This window comes from Apodemus sylvaticus, chromosome 14, assembly GCF_947179515.1.
Source record: "Apodemus sylvaticus chromosome 14, mApoSyl1.1, whole genome shotgun sequence".
Classification (NCBI taxonomy): domain Eukaryota; kingdom Metazoa; phylum Chordata; class Mammalia; order Rodentia; family Muridae; genus Apodemus; species Apodemus sylvaticus.
The window spans coordinates 31,295,725-31,318,680 of NC_067485.1; the positions used below are offsets into that span (position 1 = coordinate 31,295,725).

The window sequence follows — 22,956 nt, forward strand, 5'->3', positions numbered from 1 at the left end:
GCCCATTCTATACAGACTATACTTCCTGGAACTGGGCAGAGATGGAGAAGAAATAACAAACAGTGTCCTCATGAGATAGTTAGCCCTCAGAAGCGGAAACAGGGTGATATTACATCTTGGTGCTTTGCACAGCTAGCTCCTAAGGGAGAGGTTAAAACAAAATGGTTACTTGTAGTGGGCGTGAAGGATAGTGAGGGCTTTCTCCTAAAGGTATACCCTGGAGCTGAAGGCCTGCAGGCTCCTGCAGCAGCACCTGTCCACTTACTTTCCCCCCAGAGACGTGACTCTTCCCAGCCCGAGCTCCCGTCTCATCTTTCCCATAAGCCCACAGGCCAGCTATACTTAGGGCTTCCCAATGGCCTTTGCCTGCTCAATATGGCAACAGAAGCTGCCCTCCCTCCATCCTCTTCAGTAGCTCTGTGGTTTGTGTTTCTGGTCTCCTTTCCCACAGTAAAATAATTTCTTCACTCTGCCACATTCACAGTCGCTAGAAACCAAAAATCCACCCTATAGCTTAGCATCTCCAGTTTGGGAAATAACCGAAGTTCCTTTAGGATCTGGGTAGAAAGCTTTGTCTTTCTCATTTGATTTTTTTCCCCCTCAAACAGAGGCATTTAAGATAAAAATTTACCAAAAGAAAAAAATATTCTAGCGATCATAAATACTGATGCATGTTATGACATCCTAATAAGCTTGAAGACAGGACGATATGAAGTCACAAGAATCTTTGTGCTATGTGAGCTCTCTTATGAGACATGTCTGGCAAAGACAAATCTTCAGAGGAGACGTGTGGCTGTTTACTGCAGGAAAGTAGGTGTTGAGGATAGCTAGAGCTAGAGGGTGTGGACCTCCTTTTTCTTCCAGAGTCAAACTCAGCATTTTAATCTTTTATCCATCGACCTCGACCATCTGGGACCCATCCGGAGCTTCGGAGGGTAAGGTAATGGTTCTGGACTCGTCGTTTTGTGGGGCTCATGGGTGCAGAGGCTAAGAGAGCTGCTGACTCTTTGGCATCAGATCTCTTCCTAGCCTCAGGTTCCTTACTGATCTTTGCACTCTGGAACTGGCAAAGGAGAACTCAGACAGAGGGAGCAGGGACTTCTGGTCTGCGCTTCCACCAGCTGCAGCTGTTATAGTGCAGAGCTCTGAGTAGAGCATTCTGGGTAATTATTGGAGTCTGGGTTAGCAAAGGAGCCTCAGCTTTGCGTTCTGTCTTCAGTTCGTTCTGCTGTCGTGGATTGTGCCCTGTTCCCTTGCCTGACGGCTTTTTGCCATAGAAAAGCTTCAGACCGGACAGGTGCTTCTTGCCTGCACGGTGGGCTGTCAGCATGGCCAGGGTGTCTAGTTCTGGTTGATGGGGGCAGATAGCACAAGCAAAGCGTCCATCCCGCAGCATCAGCGCCTCATCCTCCGGGATGTAGCTAGGCAGCAAGTCCCCCAACTCTCCGTTTTTGTTTTGTTTTGTTTTGTTTTGTTTTGTTTTAGCACATTGAGCTGACTCCAGTAGTCCCCTTCCCTCTTAAAAGACAACGTCGCGACCATGAGAATATGATAAATTCTCCTTCACCTACTTTGCTGCTCCTTTAGGCCCGGGTGTGGACCTCCTTTGCAGTACCAAAAATGTCCTCAAGGTCACCGCAGTGTGGGCTGCCTGTTTGTGGCTACATTAAAAACCACTAACTTCACACTTCAATGGATGGAATAGGCTATATCCCACCATCTTTAACATTTACAAAATATGAACCGTCTTTTGAAAAAAAATCTTTAAGAGATATGAACCATTTCACACATACAGAATTTTGTGTATATGAAATTTATAGGATAGAAACACATTGGTCACTTGCTTAATAAATATAACTTCAGCCACCGGCGTTTAAGTTGTCAGAAATGGTCCTTGCTAAATCAAACCTTTTATCTCCCCACCCAAAACACCCGAGGCTTTAAAACAATTCATTTGAGTGACATCATACTTTTATTAATTAATATCACTAATTAAAATAGTTAATTGTTCATAATATATTGTTTATCTGATAAGTTTCTTGTTTTTCTTTTCTTTCAAATTATTTGTGTGTGTGTGTGTGTGTGCACGTGTGCGCGTGCGCTTGTACATGCATGTGCACATGTCATGAAAGGAACATGAAAGTTAGAGGACAGCTTTTGGGAGTCCACTCTCTCTTTACACTGTAGGATCTAGACTTCAATTTCAAGTTACCAGGTGTACTGGCTGGTTTTGTGTCAACTTGACACAGGCTGTAGTTATCACAGAGAAAGGAGCTTCAGTTGGGAAAGTGCCTCCATGAGATCCAGCTGTGAGGCATTTTCTCAATTAGTGATCAAGGGGGAGGGCCCCTTGTGAGTGGTGCCATCTCTGGGCTGGTATTCTTGGGTTCTATAAGAGAGCAGGCTGAGCAAGCCAGGGGAAGCAAGCCAGTAAGAAACATCCCTCCATGGCCTCTGCATCAGCTCCTGCTTCCTGACTTGCTTGAGTTCCAGTCCTGACCTCCTTTGGTGATAAACAGCAATTTGGAACTATAAGCTGAATAAACCTTTTCCTCCCCAACTTGCTTCTTGGTCATGATGTTTGTGCAGGAATAGAAACCCTGACTAAGCGGGGCGTGGTGGTGCATGCCTATAATCCCACCACTCTGGGAGGCAGAGGCAGGCGGATTTCTGAGTTTGAGGCAAGCCTGGTCTGCAGAGTGAGTTCCAGGACAGCCAGGACTATACAGAGAAACCCTGTCTCGAAAAAACAAACCAAAAAAAAAAAAAAAAAAAGAAAAAGAAGGAGAAGGAGAAGGAGAAGGAGAAGAGAAAAGAAACCCCGACTAAGACACCAGACTTGCAGACAAGCAAGCCATCTCACTGGCCCACCTTCATTTGAGCTACAACAGAACCCTATAGACTGAGTACCTTCCAAACAACAGACATTTATTTCTTAGGGTTCTGAAGACCAGAGGTTGCAGGTGGAGTGTCTTGCTCTTGATCACAGTGTATTCTGTGTTCTCACACCGTGGAAGAGTACTAATCACGATTGTCACTTCCCAGAGGCTCTCAATACCAGCACACTGGGATGGCTTCTATCATGTGACCAGAGGAGAGGGAACATAAGACACTCACATCATAGCAGGGGTTGGTTTACACTCCATCTGTCAGGCTGGGGCCACTCTGCTGGGACATGAAGTTTCAGTCTTGACATCCTAAAATGTTATTTGCAGTAGGACCTGGAGTCTGTTGCTGAAAAGGTGTGTGATGTGGTATGGTGTTCAGGTTCAGCAGAAGGCAGCCTCTGATGTCACACTGGTGTCTGCAGTAATTACATTTCCCTGCACTGTTGGGCCTATTGGTAATAAGATGGTGTTAAATGACTCCTGGGCAGTTCAGAGATCTAATTAGCATAACCTGGTCACTTTAGGTGCTTCTGAATCAGAGACCTCTTTCACAGACACCACACATTTCTACATATATTTGCCAATATGTGTATTCGAGCCCTATGATTTTAACTTTGACCCAATATTAATATAAAACATTTTAATTCTGTCCAGGAGTTGAGAGTCTTTCAATTCTGTTTCAGTTGTTTGCAATGCTATTGTACCATGGCCCAGACATGTGGTGTGTACATTGTTTAGTATTTTATATTTACTAGGAAAACATTTTTGTTTTGGGGATATGATCTCTTTCTCTGCAAATCTCTTGGCTTGAGTTTACTCCATTTATTGCCATATTGTTTGGGGAATACAAATACAGAACAATTATACTTTCATGTATTTGTATGCTTTTAAATTTTGGTTTATTTATGTATTATTACCTTATTTATTAGGGGATGGGAGATTGAGACAGTATTTTATTCTATAGCCAAGTTAGGCTGGAACTCACTATGTAGCCCAGGTTGGGCCTAAATTCACAGTAATCCCCCTGCCTCAGCCTACAAAATGCTGGGATAATAGACATGAGTCATGATGCCTGATTATTGTAATATTTATTTTTTTAGTTCTAAAATATTTTAAAATTTAATTTTAAAGTTAACATACAGAGTAATGGATTCCATTGTGTCTTTTCTATAGGACTTGTCATTCATTACATGCGATTTGTATTCATTCCTTCCCTGACTGCCCAGTCTCACATCCCCTACCCTCCTTGTTGGTCCCCTCTTGTTGCTTTTATTATTACTGGTTTTTGTTGTTATTATTGCAACTCTGCTCCCTCCTTCTTTCACATTTATCCCATTTCCTCTTGTCCCTCCCACAGCTCTCACACCTGCATCCTATTCCTTTCCTGGTAATTCTAAATCCCTCTTCCCGACGTTCCCTTGACCAGGAAATCTAAAGTCCTGCCTGTGTCTCTCTGTCCAGCCATTGGTAACTTTATTTACCAATTAGAACCAGCTAGGGGCAAGGACTCTTGGCATTTCACATGCAGATTCATGAATTCTTGAGTAATTGGGAACCCAATTAACATAATATAACCAATAAACCAAATCTACAACAAGACCCCTGGGAGGACATGTGATGTTTGGAGAGAGTATAAATAGGGCTCGAAGGACAGTGACGTGGTGCTTGCATAACTAGCCTTTCGATCTTTCCTTGGTCTAACATCTTCGCTGGTCTTCACTTTGTTAAGAGAGGCACAGCAGGGAACTTCTCCTGACATTGGGTTGGTTCTGGTTATTCCCACTGACTCATGCCAATTCAGTGGAGGCCTGGCAGTTTCTGCTGGATCATACCACCACTGCTGATTTGTGTTTGGTATCCTGACACTACTGAACTGGACTACTAGTATCCTGACAAATAGAGATTGGAATGGCACCAACCAACTACTTCTAAACAGATCCACATCCCTTGTCCTACTTATCACCTTTTCTTCTCTAGTTTTGGATGGTGGGCTGGGAGGAGGGGAAGTTGAAGCATTTGAGAACCCTTATTAAAAGTAGGTTTTAAAAAATCTAAGCCTACTGTGAATAGTGCAGTGTTGTACATAAGTGTAAGGGTCTGATTCACAAAGAATGATACCCCAGACTCAAATCACATGCAACAGCAAAGAGCATTTATTCTGCAGAGAAGCTACATGCAGGGGTCCACCATACACTGGAATGAAGACAGAGGTGTGGACTTTCAGGGTCAATTTAAAGCCTGCTAGGGTAGGGGTGGGTGACTTTTACCTTTCTTTCCCTTAATTGGTTGGTTCTATCCAGGGTATGAATCTCTTTGTGATTGGTTAAGACTCTGGGGGATTTAGGGAACTTTTACTGATTAACTACACTTGGCTCAAGTCAGGTGATGGGGCAGCTTCCTAATTAGCTAATCACCTAATTGGCGATTCCCCCCCCCCCCCCCCCCCGTGATTGACTGTTGGCCTAGGAAACAGAAACTTGGGCCTAAGCTAGGCAGTGGTAGCACATGCCTGTAATCCCAGCACTCTGGGCGAAGAGGCAGGTAGATTTCTGAGTTTGAGGCCAGCCTGTCTACAGAGTGAGTTCCAGGACAGCCAGGGCTATACAGAGAAACCCTGTCTCAAAAAAACGAAATCCAAAAAACCAAACAAACAAACTTAGGCCTAGTCTCCCAAACTGTCGGTTTTCAGCCTGACATGGAGTCAGCCTGGCTCTGGTTGACCTCAGGCTTCACACAAGAATCTTTGTGATGTACTGAATTAGAATTCTTCAGGTATGCACATAGCCAGCAGGGGTACAGCTGGTTCACATAGTAATTCTATTTCTAGGGCTTCCCCCACCCCCACTAAATGAGCATTTGTTGTCTGTTTACTTGATGACAGTTGTTCTGATTGATATGACCTAGAATCTCAATGTAGTTTTTTTTTTTTTTTTTTAATTTGGGTTTCTCTAGCGGTGATGGTTGTAGAATATTTTTACATATATCTATTGGTAATCTGTATTTTCTCCTTTTGAGAACTGTCTGATTCATTTGCATATTTATACATTGGATATTTTGGTGCTTAATTTTTGGGGTTCTTTATAGGTTCTAGATATTAATCCCCTGTCTGGAGTATATTTGGCAAAGCTTTTCTCCCATTCTGCAAGCTGAACCTTCACTATGCTGAGTATTTCCTTTGCTGTGCAAAAGTTTTTAACTTTATGTAGTCTTACTCAATGTTTGGGATCATTCCCTGTGCTATTGGAACCCTTTCCATAAGTCCTAGGCTGTGTCTACATCTTGAAGCATCTAGCTGCGTTTTCTGTAGCAGTTTCAGACTTCCAGGTTTTACATTCAGATGTGTATTAGTAACATTTCTGTTGTTGTGATAAACAATTTCCAGCAAGGCTTTACCTCCTAAAGTTTCCACAACCTTCTCAAACAGAGCCACCAACTAGGGGTCAAGTGTTCAAATACATGAGCCTATGGGGACATTTCTCGTTCAAACCACACATTCTGCTCCTGGTCCCATTGGCTCATGGTGTAAAATGCACTGAGCCCCACCTCAAAAGTCCCCATAGTCTTTACCAAGCTTAACACTGTTCAAAAGCCCAGTCTCTTGCGCTGGCTCTGCACCCTACATGCAGCTACTTCTGGTTTTGTTGGTTGGTTTTCTTGGATCACTGCTTGTGCTCTCCCCACATCAGCATGGAGGGATTGCTGGCTTGCATGATGGACTCCTTCATACTTCTTCTTCACTCAGACATTCCTCTCCTGGTTTATTCTTTCAGCATTCCCACGACTAAGACTGTCATTCTTTCCCCCCTCCCCCCCCATGTGCAATATTCCTTTACACATCTTCTGTAAGTGCTGTCTTGGTGATCATCAACTGTCTCTGTTTTTACTTGTCTTAAAATGTCTCCATTTCATCAATGATATTAGTTTGTTTGGTTTAGTTTTTCAAGACAAGATATCTCTGCATAGCTCTGTCCTGAAATTTGGTCTATGTAAACTAGGCTGGTCTCAAATTCAGAGATCCACCTGCCTCTGTCTCTAGAGTGCTGGCTTTAAAATGTGACCACCACTACCTGGCTTTCATCAATGATTAAGTTAAATTGATTAAATTAATTTGTTGATATGGGCTCTTACGTAGCTCTTGCTGAATTCAAATTGCTGCATAGCCAAGGATGATCTTGAACTCCTGGTCCTCCCGCCTTCATCTTCCAGTTGCTGGGATTGGAGTCTTTTGCCTCCACGGCTGGCTTATGTGGTAGTGGGGGGCTGAACCCAGGGATCTGGATATGCCACACAAGAAGCTTACCAACTGAAGAATATCATTGGCTTCAGCACTGATTTTAAAAGACATCTGTGCTGCATATAGCAAGCTTGGCTGGCAGTTACTTACTCTCAGGTCTTGTTCTATATTGACCCATGCCTTCTTGGCTCTTAGGGTTGAAGCTGAAAGATATGACGATATTCTTCTGTGTTCACTTTTGTAGCTGCGTTTGTGGGGGGTTTTCCCTTATAGCTTTGAATATTATTTATTTGCCTTTTATCTTTTACATCCTCATTGTATCATGGAAAGGGTCTAGCCATGTTTATTTGAGATTGAAAATGTCTCTTGTGTTTGGATGTCCATTTTTTTCTCTAAATTTGGTTTTTTTTTTTTTCTGCTATAATTTCACTGAATAGATTCCTTATGCCTTTAGTTTTGATCTCAGCTTCTTTCTGTCTCATCGATTCTGAACTTTGGTCTATTGATCATAACCCAGAGTTCTTGAATCTTGTGGTCCTATTCATTGTTTTACTGATATTTAAATGTATGGTTTCCTTAATCTCTTCATTACCCTGTGTTCTGCTTAGTCCTGTCTATTGGTAACACCTTACACTTTGATTCTTCACTCTTTTTTTTTTCTTTTGGTCAAAATGTCAGTGTCTTAAAATAATTATTCTTAGCCAGGCGGTGGTGGTGCACACCTGTAATCCCAGCACTCTGGGAGGCAGAGGCAGGTGGATTTCTGAGGTGGAGGCCAGCCTGGTCTACAGAGTGAGTTCCAGGACAGCCAGGGCTATACAGAGAAACCCTTTCTCTTTTAAAAAAAAAAAAAAAAAAAAAAAAAAAAAAAAAAAAACAAATCCAAAAAACCAAAAAAAAAAAAAAAAAATTATTCTTTAGCTATAGAGTCTAAGAACACTGGAGTTCCAACAGATGACCTGATGTCCACAACTGCATCTCTCCAGTGGGTGATCAATACTTAAGAGATATTGAAAATTACAAGACAAGCTCTCGGCCCACACACGCAGTGCTCTGGTTTCTTTCTTCTTTCCCAATCCTCAGCAAGAACCTTAGCACATGGGAAGTATGGTCTGGGGAATCTCAGGAGAAGGAGAGAACTTAGAGCATAGACTGAAAAGCTAAGTGTAGTCCGCAGAGGCCCTGATGAACAGGATGAAGTTAATCAAGACAAGACAGCTCTGGAGACACATAACACTTGGTCAACATAGGCTCAGGACAAGAGTCTACAAGCTCAGTGACACCCCTCTCCCGGCCTATGCCAAGCTCCCCGGAAGGGGCTTCTTCAGCATCTCATCGCTTTCCAGTCTCCCTTTCCTTCTACACTTCTTTCCTTTTTCGTCTTCGCACACTCATTAGTGCATTCCTCAAAAACATTGTATTCCCTCTCATTTTATTCCCTCTCATTTTCATACATTTCACATCTCATACAGATGTTTATCTTATATTATTTGCACTCTCTATTGCTCATTCGTCATGTTCTTTTTCCTTTTATACCTTTTACTTCTTTTATATTTATATAATTCATTATTCAAGACTATTATTTTATTTTTTTTGGTTTTACATGGTTTCTCTGTGGAAGACTTTTTTTTTAATTTTTTTTATTCGATATAATTTATTTACATTTCAAATGATTTCCCCTTTTCTAGCCCCCCACTCCCCGAAAGTCCCGTAAGCCCCCTTCTCTTCCCCTGTCCTCCCACCCACCCCTTCCCACTTCCCCATTCTGGTTTTTGCCAAATACTGCTTCACTGAGTCTTTCCAGAACCAGGGGCCACTCCTCCTTTCTTCTTGTACCTCATTTGATGTGTGGATTATGTTTTGGGTATTCCAGTTTTCTAGGTTAATATCCACTTATTAGTGAGTGCATACCATGATTCACCTTTTGAGTCTGGGTTACCTCACTTAGTATGATGTTCTCTAGCTCCATCAATTTGCCTAAGAATTTCATGAATTCATTGTTTCTAATGGCTGAATAGTACTCCATTGTGTAGATATACCACATTTTTTGCATCCACTCTTCTGTTGAGGGATACCTGGGTTCTTTCCAGCATCTGGCAATTATAAATAGGGCTGCTATGAACATATAGTAGAGCATGTATCCTTATTACATGGTGGGGAATCCTCTGGGTATATGTCCAGGAGTGGTATAGCAGGATCTTCTGGAAGTGAGGTGCCCAGTTTTTGGAGGAACTGCCAGACTGATTTCCAGAGTGGTTGTACCAATTTGTAACCCCACCAGCAGTGGAGGAGTGTTCCTCTTTCTCCACACCCTCTCCAACACCTGCTGTCTCCTGAATTTTTAATCTTAGCCATTCTGACTGGTGTAAGATGAAATCTCAGGGTTGTTTTGATTTGCATTTCCCTAATGACTAATGAAGTTGAGCATTTTTTAAGATGCTTCTCCACCATCCGAAGTTCTTCAGGTGAGTGTGGAAGACTTTTTATTATTGAGTTTTCCCCTTCTTTTTGTTTGTTCCCTAAATCCTTTCTCTTTTCATGTCTCCATCCGAGACACACTTTCCCACCCCTCCTTCCCTTTCTTTTAGGCTTGCTTTCATTTTCTTGGCTATTTTCATATTTACCCTACACGATCATTTCCTTCCTAGCATATTCTGCATTAGTACTGTAAATTTCTGTTTCGTGGTTTTTAGTAGTATATTGCTGAACTTCAGTAACTTTGGATATATTTCTATATCTTTCATTTTGTTACTGTCTCAGCACTGTGTATTCTCCTTTATGAATAGTACTGGGGACGGAGTCTCGGAGAGTAAAGTGCTCAGTAAGAACAACAGCAGATAAGCCCGTGGATGTCTCCAAATCAACAGATGTCAACACCACATACACACAGAAACAGAAGCAGGAATGAAAAACATGGCATCAGGAGTCCTCCAAAACAAAACCAATCATCCCGGAGTGGTGGTGCACACCTTTAATCCCAGCACTCAGGAGGCAGAGGCAGGTAGATCTCTTTTGAGTGTGAGACCAGCCTGGTCTACATATTGAGTCCCAGGCCAGCCAGGATATATAATGAGACCCTGTCTCAAAACAAAATAACTTAACAACTGGATTCAAAGATACTGAAATAGGTAAAATGCTGGGTGATTTCATGCTTGCACACACTTTCCTCTCCTTTCTTTCTCACACACACACAGAGGAAAATAGGTGAGAAAACTCAGCAATATGGCTTTTAAGAATTAGCTATAGGGGCTGGAGAGATGGCTCAGTGGTTAAGAGCACTGACTCTTCCAGAGGTCCTGCATTCAATTCTCAGTAACCACAAGGTGGCTCACCACCATCTGTAACGGGATCTGATGCCCTCTTCTGGAGTGTTGGAAGACAGCACAGTGCACATGGAGTACAATTCAGCAAAGAAAATGAGATTTGGGCAAAATAACAAAGTAGTAACGTTGAAAATGAAAAAGTAAATAAATCAAATAATCAAAAACAAAGCAAAGAAGTCCTGTTGGAAGTAAAAATGCAGAAATGCCATATTATCTTCCTCTGTAATTTCCTATTCTTTTTGGGAAGGCTCAGTGGGAACTTAGGGGCCTGCGGGTGGGTGAGCATTAGGAACTAGACCAAAATGCTGTGAGGAGTCAGGAAAACAGCATGCTGCAAAGCAGATGACTTTTCCTGACCATACTACGCTTTTCCTCCTTTTTATAAGGTGGCAGGGTTAAAGCATTCTGAGTCCGGCCCAGGTATATGTTCCATTCCTCCACGGAGAAACTGTGGGATAGAATGGACTTCTGCCAGGTTCTTGAGAACCTTCAGAGCCAGTGCTCCCAGAAACTGACAGAAAGGAAGAAGGAAGAAAAGAAGGGTCAGGGCGTGGCCGAGGGTGGGGCGTAGTCAGAAATGAGCGAATGGTGGGGTGAGGGGCGGGACAAGGGGCGGGCCGGGAGGCGAGGCGCGCCTGGACTCCTGCTTAACATGGCCACGCTGCGCAGGCTGCAAGAGCCGCCTCGGCACTTACTGGTCTGTGAGAAATCCAACTTCGGCCACGATAAGTCCCGCCATAAGCATCTCGTGGAGACGCACTATCATAATTACAGGGTGAGTCAGGTCCACCCGGTCCCCTTGGGCTGGAGAGCTTTAAGGTAGAGAACCACGCTGGGTTTCACCCAGCAAGACATCCTCAGATTGCGAGGGTGGGCGGAGATCGTCCTTGGGCATGCTGGGAACTGTATTCTCTTCAAGTTTCTTGACTGCCTCGCTTGGCTTTATGTAGGACTACAATTCCCAGCATGCGCCAGACACAGGGCGGTGCTGGGTCCTTTGAGGAACCGCAGTTTTAGTTTGTGAGTTTGGCGTGGTTACTGAGGCGTTCCTGTTTAAATCCCTGGGTAGTTCGGCGGTGGGTCGGGCCAGCATGAGAAGTTAGAAATGTAACCTGCACTTTCGAAGTGTGACCTGCACAACATGTAGCCGAATTGCATCCTAAGTTTGGGCAGATCTCTGTGGATCAGCTCACGCGGTTTGACAACCAAGGAACTTCAAAAACACGTACCTAAAGATGATAAGGGAAGCATTTTACACCTTAAATATCGGCGTGATAGTTTTCTCAGATAGATTATCTGGCATTCTTGTCCCTCAGGAATAGGCTAGGTAGGTTGTTGGAGCATTGCAAGACGGACTTTAGATGTGCACTTGGGGATCATTTGAAATCCGCAAGGATTTTACATCTCTTTGCTTGAAAGTTCATCCCTGCCGTCTGTGATGTATCCCTATCTCATCTGGTCTGACCTACGTTTGTCTAGGAAATGGAAGCTTCCAGGGGCACTTTTGCTTCTATGTAGCTTCTTACTAATTGAATGTCTGTCCCTAAATCCCTAATGCTCCCAGGAGCAGTTCTTTTGATTTCATGACCAGAGTAAACAAACCAATGCATGTTGAATTACACTCTATGCCCTTGAATATGAAATGTGAAGGACATAACATATATTGCTCATATGCAAAAGTAAGATTCAAATAAGACAAATCCAAAAACAAAAGAACAGCCAGGTGGTGGTGGCGCACGCCTGTAATACCAGCATTCTGGGAGGCAGAGGCAAGCGGATTTCTGAGGTAGAGGCCAGCCTGGTCTACAGAGTGAGTTCCAGGATAGCCAGGGCTATACAGAGAAACCCTGTCTCGAAAAAACCAAATCCAAAAAAAAAAAAAAAATTTACAATATAGTATTTCTGCTTAGTCTCTTGCCTCACATTGAAATGCAGAAATGAAAAGCTTGAGTGGTCAAATATCTGTTCGCCTGAGATTAAAAGATTTGTTGCCTCGAAGATTATTGGTGATGCACACCTTTAAACCCAGGCAGAGGTGGGTGAATCTCTGAGTTCTAGGCTAACCTGATGTACAGAGCAAGTTCCAGGACAGCCAGGACCACTCGGAGAAATCTTGTCTTGTAGGGAGCCTGTCTTAGGGTTTTACTGCCGTGAACAGACACCAGGACCAAGGTAGCTCTTATAAGGACAACATTTAATTAGGGCTGGCTTACAGGTTCAGAGGTTCAGTCCATTATCATCAAGGTGGGAGCATGGCAGCATCCAGGCAGGTGTGGTACAGGAGGAGGAGCTGAAGAGTTCTGCATCTTCATCTGAAGGCAGTTAGTAGAAGACTGACTTCTAGGCAGCTAGGGTGAGGGGCTAAAAGCTCAAGCCCACAGTGACACACCTATTCCAACAAGGCCACACCTCCTAATAGTGCCACTCCCTGAGCCAAGCATATACAAACCATCACGTTACTCATGTTTGTATGTCCCAGAAAAACCTGTGAAGGAATAACTAGCAATTTAGATATTCCATTTCTAAAAACATGGTGTTAAATCTTCATAAAATATAATTTTGTTTGTTCTTCTGCATTCTAATAGGTCTCATTTTTTATTCCTGAATGTGGGCTGCTATCAAAAGAACTAAAAGGCCTGGTCAAGGACATTGGACCCTATTACTCCGTGAAGAACTTACCTCTTCATGAGTTAATTACACATGAATTCATAACCACCTTTGTAAAGAAAGGTAAGAGAAAGCATTTAGTGTTTCATAGGAACAAGACAAGATGAAGAGCTATTGGAAGACCTCAGTGAAATATTGGGGTTCTTCACTTGTTTTTAAAAAGGGAGGTTAGATCATGTGGTCAGTTTTATGCACCACCTCTCTATCTGTCAGTATTGTCATTTTCTTTCCGGTATCCTCTTTAGATGATAGCTAAATATTTTGCCTTTTTTTTTTTTTTTTTTTTGGTTTTGGTTTTTTTGAGACAGGGTTTCTCTGTATAGCCCTGGCTGTCCTGGAAGTCACTCTGTAGACCAGGCTGGCCTCGAACTCAGAAATCCTCCTGCCTCTGCCTCCCAGAGTGCTGGGATTACAGGTGTGCGCCACCACCTCCCAGCATATCTTGCCAAATTTAATTAGCCCTAGGAATAACTCAGAGAAGTAGGTTGAATCCCTATAGATGACGACCCCTAAGTAGCTTTTGAATATTAACTTGCTCAAATAGTTTCTGAATATTAACTTGGAATTTTGCAACAAAGTTTTGTCCTTTTGCCTCTTTACAGGGCATCTTTCTGCTAGAATCCCCAGGGTTTCAGCTTCTATCCTGAGCCCATTCTCAACCCATTGATAGTAAACGTGCTCAAAAAGACCCTGAATGTGGCCTGAGTCTCAGGGTGATCTAGCTGGTGGAGCCTAGCATGTATATGTTCCAACTTATGTCTGGGGTGAATTGGGTTTATTGGATGAGTCAGAGCTGTGCTAGGTGCTGACTGTTACCTACCCGGAAGAGTCATTGTCATGTGAAAATAATTCATAAACAAATGTTGTGCTACTTTAATTACTTAATTACTTTTCTTGACTTTTTCTTACAGGTTCATTCTCTGCATTAACATACAATACAAGTATTGATGAGGATAATACTGTTGCTCTTCTACCAAATGGTGACAGCATTCATTTTTCTTTCCTTTCTTTATTAGAAAAGAAATAACACTTCTTTAAAAAAAAAAAAAATTAAAGAGGGTAGAGAGATGGCTCAGCAGTTAAGAGCACTGGCTACTCTTCCAGAGGACCAGAGTTCAGTCCCACTTGGTACCTTACAAATATCTGTAACTCCAGTTTCAGTGAGTCCAGTGCCCTGTTCTGGCCTTCACAGGCACCGGGCACATCCATGGTGCATAGACATAACATGAGGACAAAACACCCATACACATAAAAATAGTAAAATAATTTTTTAAAAGTCAAGCCATCCAGCTCTAAACAGAGTAAAATGAACCCTGACTTTGTGCCCCTTCCTTCCTTCTTAGATGGGCCTGTTTGATGTTTCTTTGAGAATATATAAGCATATACGTTTTTTGTGTTTGTTTTTGTTTTGTTTAGTTTTTTGAAATAGGTTTTCCTATGTAACCTTGGCTACCCTGGAGCTCACTCACTCTGTAGACAAGGCTGATCTTAACCTCAGGGATCCACCTTCCTCTGCCTCATGAGTGTTGGGATTAAAGGCGTGTGTCACCGGCACCAGCAAACCCAACATTTTTTAACATTGGTTATATGACATTGTTTCTCAGTACTCCTATTTCCCAAGGTGTAGGACATGGACATGTTCCTGCTTCAGTGCATAAAGTTGGGACTTAGAATTTTTTATTTTATTTTGTGATAGGATCTTGCCACATAGACCAGGGTAGCCTCAGGTTTTCATTCCTCCTGCCTCAGCTGTCCAAGTGCTGGGATTACACACATGAACCAGCACAGCTCTACCTGGCTTTTAACATATAGTTTTTAAGTGTTTTGAAGATATTTGAAGTAGGGGCTGGAAAGATGGCTCTGCAGCTAAGAGTGATTCCTGACATTGCAGAGGGCCCAGATTTGGTTCCCAGCACCCACAAGGCAGCTCACCATTCAAGTGAGATCTTACACCCTCTTCTGATGTTCACAGACTCCTTGGTGTACTTACAAGCAGGCAGACGAATACACATTAAACGAAATTAAAATTTAAAGGTGGTATTTGAAGTAATATATAGATCATAGTTTATTTCTTCCTTTATACAAATTTAATTGTTTCTAGTTTTGCTATTGTAATATCTACATCTCTATCTCTGTCTGTCTGTCTGTCTGTCTGTCTATCTATCACCAAGCATGGTGGTTCACACCTGTAATCCCAGTATTTGGAAGGCTGATGCAGGATGATTACCACCAGTTTGAGCCCAGCGTCAGCTATAGAGCAAACTTCCAGAATAACTGGGTACCCTGCTAGATAATATCAATGTACTATAGATAAGTTCTTCCCAGGGACTTAAATTGGACTGATATTTCACTTCTCAGATGTCTAGCTTTCTTAGAGTATATTAGCCATATTTTAACCTCTCTAATATAGGAATTCTTGTGTGATTTGTAGGGAAATTAATTTTATCACTGGATAAAGATACTTATGAAGAAACTGGACTTCAAGGCCATCCATCTCGGTATTCTGGCAGAAAGAGTATGAAGTTTAGTAAGTATTACATGTGCTCCATTGGTGTCTAGCAAGTCAGTTTTCTTGTCATAAAGTGTAAATGTTTGCCTTCCCTCTGATCTCTATTCAGAAAAATTTGGTTCTTGCCTTTGAAATCCTGACTCAAGGAGCTATTGGTTGCACTTCTTAGGGGATGAGTTGGTGCTGTTAAATTGTTCTTCCTTGGACTACCCCTTGTGTGCAATGGAGAGCAACAACTTGGTGTGCTTTGTACACAGTTTCTTTACAATTACTAGTGGAAATTCACACATGAAGAGGTGGTTTTGAGGAAACTGTCTGGCGTGGGCATCAATAACTAAGACTGCCACAGACACAGGTAGATTGAAGTTGATCTCCTGAAGACCTCTGCCCTTGATCTTTGATCTAGGAAGGGTTTAAAGTATTTAAACCAACTTGAGTTAGCAGCTCTCCACACTAGAAATAGCCCGCTGAGGGATATGTTTTTGATGAAGTCAAAAGGTGAAGAAGAAAATAATCCGCACTACTTACAAACTTAAAAAAAATTTAGACGTTTCTCTACAGTGTAAGCTCTGTATAATTTGAATGAAACAAGTATTCTTCTTTCTACTTTAAGTCATTTCCATTGATCTAATGGACTTATCCCTTAACCTGGAGTCTAAGAAGTATAGAAGAATATCTTGGTCCTTCAAAGAAAAGAAGCCTTTGAAGTTTGATTTTCTTTTGGCTTGGCATCAGACAGGTATGAAGTGTGAATTATGTAATGATACAGTGATTTTGAGATCTGTTGGGTATAACGGAGGACCGAGTGGTGGTATACTGCTGTGGTCAGGAGACACTGCTGACATAGGCGTGTGGGCATTGTGACAGAACCCACACTGGCTTTCCAGATGTCCTTGTCACCTCAGCTCATGATCAGCAATCTAAAGAGCTTCACAGTGGCTTCAAAATAGCTAACATGTAATCTATCTCATCTTTCTCTCTGCTTACATTAAAAAGCCTTAGCTAGAATATTTTAAATCAGCATCAACTATAATTATATGTGTGTGATCTGTTTATCATTATTACAGGATAGTAACCCAGGCAGACTACTAAATGTCAGATAGCATTTGTTATGACTTTTAATTGATTAGAATACTAAATTTAGCGGTAGCTTTAATGTTCATCAAGTATATTAATTTGCTTACAACTTCCACGTGTATTGCTCCTTTTAGAAATATCTTTGGCCCATTACAAGATTGTAATGAATCAGACCATTGGGAATTATGGTGGTGTAGTATGTCCTTTGGAGGACAGGCTAACAAAGTTCATTTTGGAACTCTACATCTGTCTTTTCCTCATGGGAAATTCCTTGACACTCTCAGCCCAAGATGGCTTCTCTACATCCAAATGTTAAAATGCTTGATGCCTCTCCTCCTTCTGCATACAACAGATACACCAGAAGGGAAGATGTTTTCTGATGTTTCTGCAACTTCTGCAAGGACTTTTCATGCAGTGGTTTTTGTTTTGTTTGTTTGTTTGTTTGTTTTTTTTTTTTTTTTTTTTTTAGGATTTATTTGTTTTATGTATTTGAGTCCACTGTCACTATCTTCAGATACACCAATAGAGGGCATCAGATCTCATTACAGATGGTTGTGAGCCACCATGTGGTTGCTGGGAATTGAACTCAGGACCTCTGGAAGAGCAGTCCAGTGCTCTTTAACCGCTGAGCCATCTTCACCCCTTTTGTAGCTTCTTGTTTCTAGACTACTAATTACTACCAGAGAAACTAAGAATGTTCCTGAGATTTTACACTCTCTACCAGCCAGCAAAGTCAGCCACAGGTGTTATGCTTGCAAGTTTTGGCTCAAAAGTTGAAGGATTTGATTCCTCCAATGGTAGCTGTTGACAAGTCAGGAAGCCCTACTGGCAATCTGATATTGTCAATGTCAGGACAAGACCAAAGGCCTATGTACCTGGAGCCCGGTATCCAGGAGCAGGAGAAGCCAGGTGAATCGGCTCCAAGAGACAAAGTGAACTTACCTCAGCCTCGTTGTTTTCTCTGAGCCCCAGTTGGAATAACTCACATGTCCACCCACTGGAAGAGTGGTGCTTCCCTACCCAGTCCATGAACTCACATGCCAATCTTCCTTTGAAACATCCTCACAGACACATCTAGAAATGAGCTATACCACTAATCCAGTTTGACACCTAGAATTAATCAACAAATAGTAGAATCAGCATTCAAAGAAGTTCACCAAATACCAGTTGGCATAGAGTGTCATAGAGTTGGTGCATGTACCGTGGGTTACATTATAGAACAGGAGCGTAGAGCCCTACCAACCCAGTGCTTTTATAGTGGGAATAAACCTGCCTGCTCTGCCCACAGATGGTGAAGGGATCATTATGTCTATGTTACTAGACAGTAAGCCAGCCCATCCTGTGATCTAGAGGGGGGTGTCTGTTTCTGTCTTCCAAGGCTGTTGGTTGCATAAACTTCTTTGAAAAGATACAGTGGATTTTCCTGAGTCTTTGAAAGGATGGGCATGGGATTCTTCAATCATACAGTTCCTCTACTGTTTTCTATTAGATTGTACAAATAAACTTCTATAGAATTCACTCCCATCCCTATATAAGGAATACTTTGGGGTTTATATACAAAGTTTGAGTTTTCTTGATAAAGCAAGTAAAATATGGGCCTGAGTCAGAGGTATCATGTAGTTTCCAGGAAAGGTGAAAAGGGTTCCTGGTGCGTTAGCATAAGCAGTGGAAAGCAACTTCAAGTGACTGTAAGTAGGATACAGCTCTGCCTGGCTTCCATTTTACCTTACCTTTAACTTTTTACCTTTGATCATAACTCAAAAGAGAATGGGAAATATGTTGGACATAGAGATACATGCCTATAAATGAAGAGAGGCGGGTAGGAAGATCATACATTTGAGGCCAGCTACTGAGAGCCTGTGTCAAAAACAGGCCCAAAAAAGAAAGGGGAATGGAGTTGGATCAAGACAAGTTATAACAATGTTGACTCGGTCTTGTCTGCTGTGTTTTAAGGGACAGAAGAATCAACAGTGATGTCATACTTTTCCAAATACCAAATTCAGGAGCGTCAGCCCAAGGTGGCATTGAGCACAGTGAGAGAACTGCAGTGCCCAGTACTGCAGAGCAGCGGGCTTGCAGGAGAGCCAGAGGAGGCCTGCACTGCCCTGGAGTTCTTTGACTGGCTTGGTGCTGTCTTCTGCAATGCGGACCTGTGGGTATATGAACTCTGGAGTTCCTCGCATGTGTACAGCATGAGTTTGATACTTAGGGTCATGTGGTTATGTCGTGGTTGTAAATACTTTTTTTTTCCCTTTGCTTCTTATGGCAGAAATAACGAGCCTTGTGATTTCATATCAACCTACTGCTGCCCCCAACCAAACACAGTGGTAGCCCAAGCTTTGCTGTGTACAATCACAGGTTTCATATCACCAGAGAAGATACTTGTCCTTCTGGAACAGCTGTGGTGAGAACTCTTCTTGGCTGCGTCTCTTCTTACTGGTGCTACGTTGGGGTGTTAGGGACTTCTGTCAGCGTGGTCGGTACAAGGCAGGGCCCCTCACATTTATTCTTTTTTCATTGCTCCGCTCAAAGTATATAGTAACAGCAAAACAACAACAACAGCAAAGTCTTATAGTCTTTAAGGTTTATTTTATTTATGGCCATGTGTGTGAGAATGCTGTAGGAGACTCCGAGAGGGCTTCAGACTCCCAGGGCTGGAGTTAGTCGGCACCTGTGAGTCTCCTCACGTGTGTGCTAGCAAGCAAACTTGGGTCCTCTGGAAGTAAGTGCTTTTAACTCCTGGGCCATCCCTCGGGGCCTGGCATAATTATTCTTGCTGATAGAGAAGATGCGATTTGAAAGTACTTAGCCCTTGTGGAAAGAGAAAGCAGAGCCTGCCTCAGTCGGCTTCTTGAACCAAGCTGCTCATTTTCCTGCTTCTGTTCGGAGCCATTTTTATACAAAAGTATATAAGACTACTTGGAAACAGTTCAGTATTCTGTGGGACAAGTTATGATCTATGTTAAGTTTAAGAATTCTACAAAATGGGGCTGGAGAGATGGCTTATGGCTCAGCAGTTAAGAGCACTGACTGCTCTTCCAGAGGTCCTGAGTTCAAATCCCAGCAACCACATGGTAGCTCACAACCATCCATAATGAAATCTGGCGCCCTCTTCTGGTGTGTCTGAAGACAGCTACAGTGTACTTACATATAATAAATAAATCTTTGAAAAAAAAAAGAATTCTATAAAATCTTACATTTAGAATTAGGTTGGAGCCCAGTGAGGTGGTACATACCTTTAATCCCAGCAGTTGGGAGACAGAGGAGGGTGGATGAGTTCAAAGCCAGCCTGGGCTACATTGTGAGTTCTAAGACAGCTAGACCCATAGAGAGACCCTAGACTTCTTTTCTTTTCTTTTCTTTTCTTTTCTTTTCTTTTCCTTCCTTTTCTTCCTTTCCTTTCTTTGTTTCTTTCATTCATTGTCTCTTTTTCTTTCTTTCTTTGTTTTGTTTTGTTTTTTGTATTTTTCTTTCATACTGGAAATCAAGCTCAAGGTCTTGAGAATGGTAGTCAAGTGTTACCTGACCCAGCAAGACTATCCCTCTTCCTGAGAGAGCCCAGTGAGTAAAGACACTTGTAACCAAAAGTGATAATCTAACTTTGAGTCCCAGGATCCACAGAGGACCTGCAAGTTTTCTTCTGACACCCCCCCCCCCCAGGCACACATATTAAAAAACCAACAAACAAAAACCCACCTTAGTAGAAGGGAAGCTATTATGTTGTTTGGGCAGAAAGGAAGTTATTCTCTTGGTCTCAAGTGATTTTCCAGGCTGTGAGTAAAAGCTTCTGCATTTGTCTTCTGAGTGATATGTTAGTTAATCTTTATGGAACTCATAACGTAGCGCCAAGTATTTAATTCATATAGCCTAGTTTTTATAAATCAAAATAGAGTCTCAGCTTAATTAGAACATTAGATGATTTCTTTAATGTGGATGTTCTTGACCTCTTGTTTATAGACTTTTCTTTCTTTTTCAGTCACTACTTTGATCAACCAAAGTTGGCTCCATGGGTCACCTTGACAGTTCAAGGCTTTGCAGACAGCCCCGTTGCTTGGAGAGAGAAGGAACATGGCTTCCATAAAGGAGGAGAGCACTTGTACAATTTTGTGGTTTTCAATAATCAGGACTATTGGCTTCAGATGGCTGTTGGGGCTAATGATGACTGCCCACCATAAAAAATGCAAAGTTTAAAGCCACACCTTGCTTGTTTGTTGTCCTATTTCCTCCTCTTAAAGGGTCACGTGTCACCCAGACTCGCTACTGTGATTAGCTTCTCTGCTCAACGCTGGCTTGCTTCCCCCCCACCCCCGCCATGGCCCCTGGGCACTAGCTGCTTATCCTACGGTGAGCTCTGAGCTGGTTTTTCAGTTGAACACAGAGTGTTGCTTACTTCAGAGCAAGGTAAACAGGAATGATAGGGAACAGCAGGATTGGAGAGCGCTTGGTGAGTTTTCTAGGTGCTAATTATGGATGAACTGTTCTAGTTTGGTTTTCTGTTGGCCAGAACCAACTTCATGAGGAAAGGACATACTACAGTCCTTCATCAATGGGAGTTGAGGCAGGAACTTAAGACAAGAACTGAAGCAGAGACCATGGAGGCATGCCGCTTTCCCGCTTACTCACTTAGCTTTCTTATATAGGCCAGGACCTGCTTAGGGTTCACACTGCCCACTGTTGGCTGGGCCCGCTTCCATCAACTGAAAAAAATACCCCATAGACATGCTTATGAACCAGGTCGAAGAAGCCAGTTCCTCAACTGAGGTTTCTTCTGCCCAGGTCTATCAGATAACCGAGATGAACCATCACAATTTCTGTGTGTCTCCAGGATCTCATGTTAATATAAAATACAGTACAAATTGAAAAGTCACACAGTCTTTTAAGAACACCATTACATAAAAATCACTGTCTCTTTTAAAGATTTATTTATTTTATGTATGAGTGTATGTATAGCTGTCTTCAGACACGCCAGAAGAGGGCGTCGGTTCCCATTACAAATGCTTGTGAGCCACGTGTGGTTGCTGGGAATTGAACTCAGGACCTCTGGAAAAGCAGCAGCTAGTGCTCTTAACTGCTGAGCCATCTTTCCAGTCCGCAATGTCTCTTTTAAAACTCCCAACTTACTTACTTACTTTCTTTCTTTCTTTTCTTTCTTTCTTTCTTTTCTTTCTTTTTCTCACTTTTTCTTTCTCTTTCTCTCTTTTTCTTTCTCTTTCTCTCTTTTTCTTTCTCTTTCTCTCTTTTTCTTTCTCTCTCTCTCTCTCTCTCTCTCTCTCTCTCTCTCTCTCTCTCTCTCTCTCTCTTTCTTGGTTTTTTGAGACAGGGTTTCTCTGTGTAACCCTGACTGTGCAGGCTGGCCTCGAACTCAGAAATCAGCCTGCCTCTGCCTCCCAAGTGCTGGGATTAAAGACGTGTGCCACCACTGCCTGGCAGGTTCCAACTTTCTTAGCCATGACTTCCTATAAAATAAAGGTTAAATAATTTCTTACAACAAAAGGGAAGAACCACACTTAGAAACAAAGTCCAAAAATACAGCTCCAGAATCGCAGCGCCTGACATCTGGGACTCACCATCTTCTGGACTCCAGTTCTCAGCACACAGCATGTCTAGTAGGCTAAGGCTGGGTCCTTGCTGACATGACAGCCATCTTGACTCAGTGCACATAGTGCACATTGCTCATGTGCTTATGTGACAGTGGTGTGAGCAAACAGTACAGTGCTGCCAGTGGTATGACTTTCAGTACATAGAAATATGTACAGCACAGGACACTTAATAACTTACTGGCTTGTGAATTTACTTCTTCTACTTAGAAAAAAAAAAGCATGAAATGCTATGGAATGATATTGGGAGCAGCTGATGGCACCTGGGCTTCGAAGAAGCCTTTTGTCAGTGATTGTTATTTGAGATTTTGTGGGGTTATTCTTGTGAAGGAGTCTCAGAGCCTTTGTGTAACTTAGGCTAGCGAACTTAGGCCTGGTAAACCAGGAAGTCTCATAAGGCTGAGAATCGTTGAGGTGATGGGTCTTTCAAGGCAACCCCCAGGTGAGATAAGTTTTCTTTTTCTTTTCTTTTTTGTTTTGTTTTTTAGATTTGGTTTTTTCAAGACAGGGTTTCTCTAGATAGCCCTGGCTGTCCTGGAACTCACTCTGTAGACCAGGCTGGCCTCGAACTCAGAAATCCACCTGCCTCTGCTTCCCAGAGTGCTGGGATTACAGGCGTGTACCACCACTGCCCGGCTGAGATAAGTTTTCTTAAGTGGCC

The 22,956-nt window shown here is 42.4% G+C and overlaps 1 protein-coding gene and 1 pseudogene across 1 annotated transcript; one reads left to right on the top strand and one right to left on the bottom strand.

The window, feature by feature from the left end:
• Positions 1-715: 715 nt before the first annotated feature.
• LOC127664531 (sodium channel modifier 1-like) lies at positions 716-1,524 on the bottom strand (annotated as a pseudogene).
• Positions 1,525-11,068: 9,544 nt separating this feature from the next.
• On the top strand, positions 11,069-20,894 carry Rpp40 (ribonuclease P/MRP subunit p40). The gene is made up of 8 exons (XM_052157408.1): positions 11,069-11,220; positions 13,031-13,175; positions 14,024-14,092; positions 15,544-15,639; positions 16,235-16,360; positions 18,652-18,850; positions 18,968-19,102; positions 20,675-20,894. Exons 1-8 carry the CDS (start codon positions 11,098-11,100, stop codon positions 20,871-20,873), a joined length of 1,092 nt encoding a protein of 363 aa, XP_052013368.1. The 5' UTR covers positions 11,069-11,097; the 3' UTR covers positions 20,874-20,894.
• Positions 20,895-22,956: the final 2,062 nt, after the last annotated feature.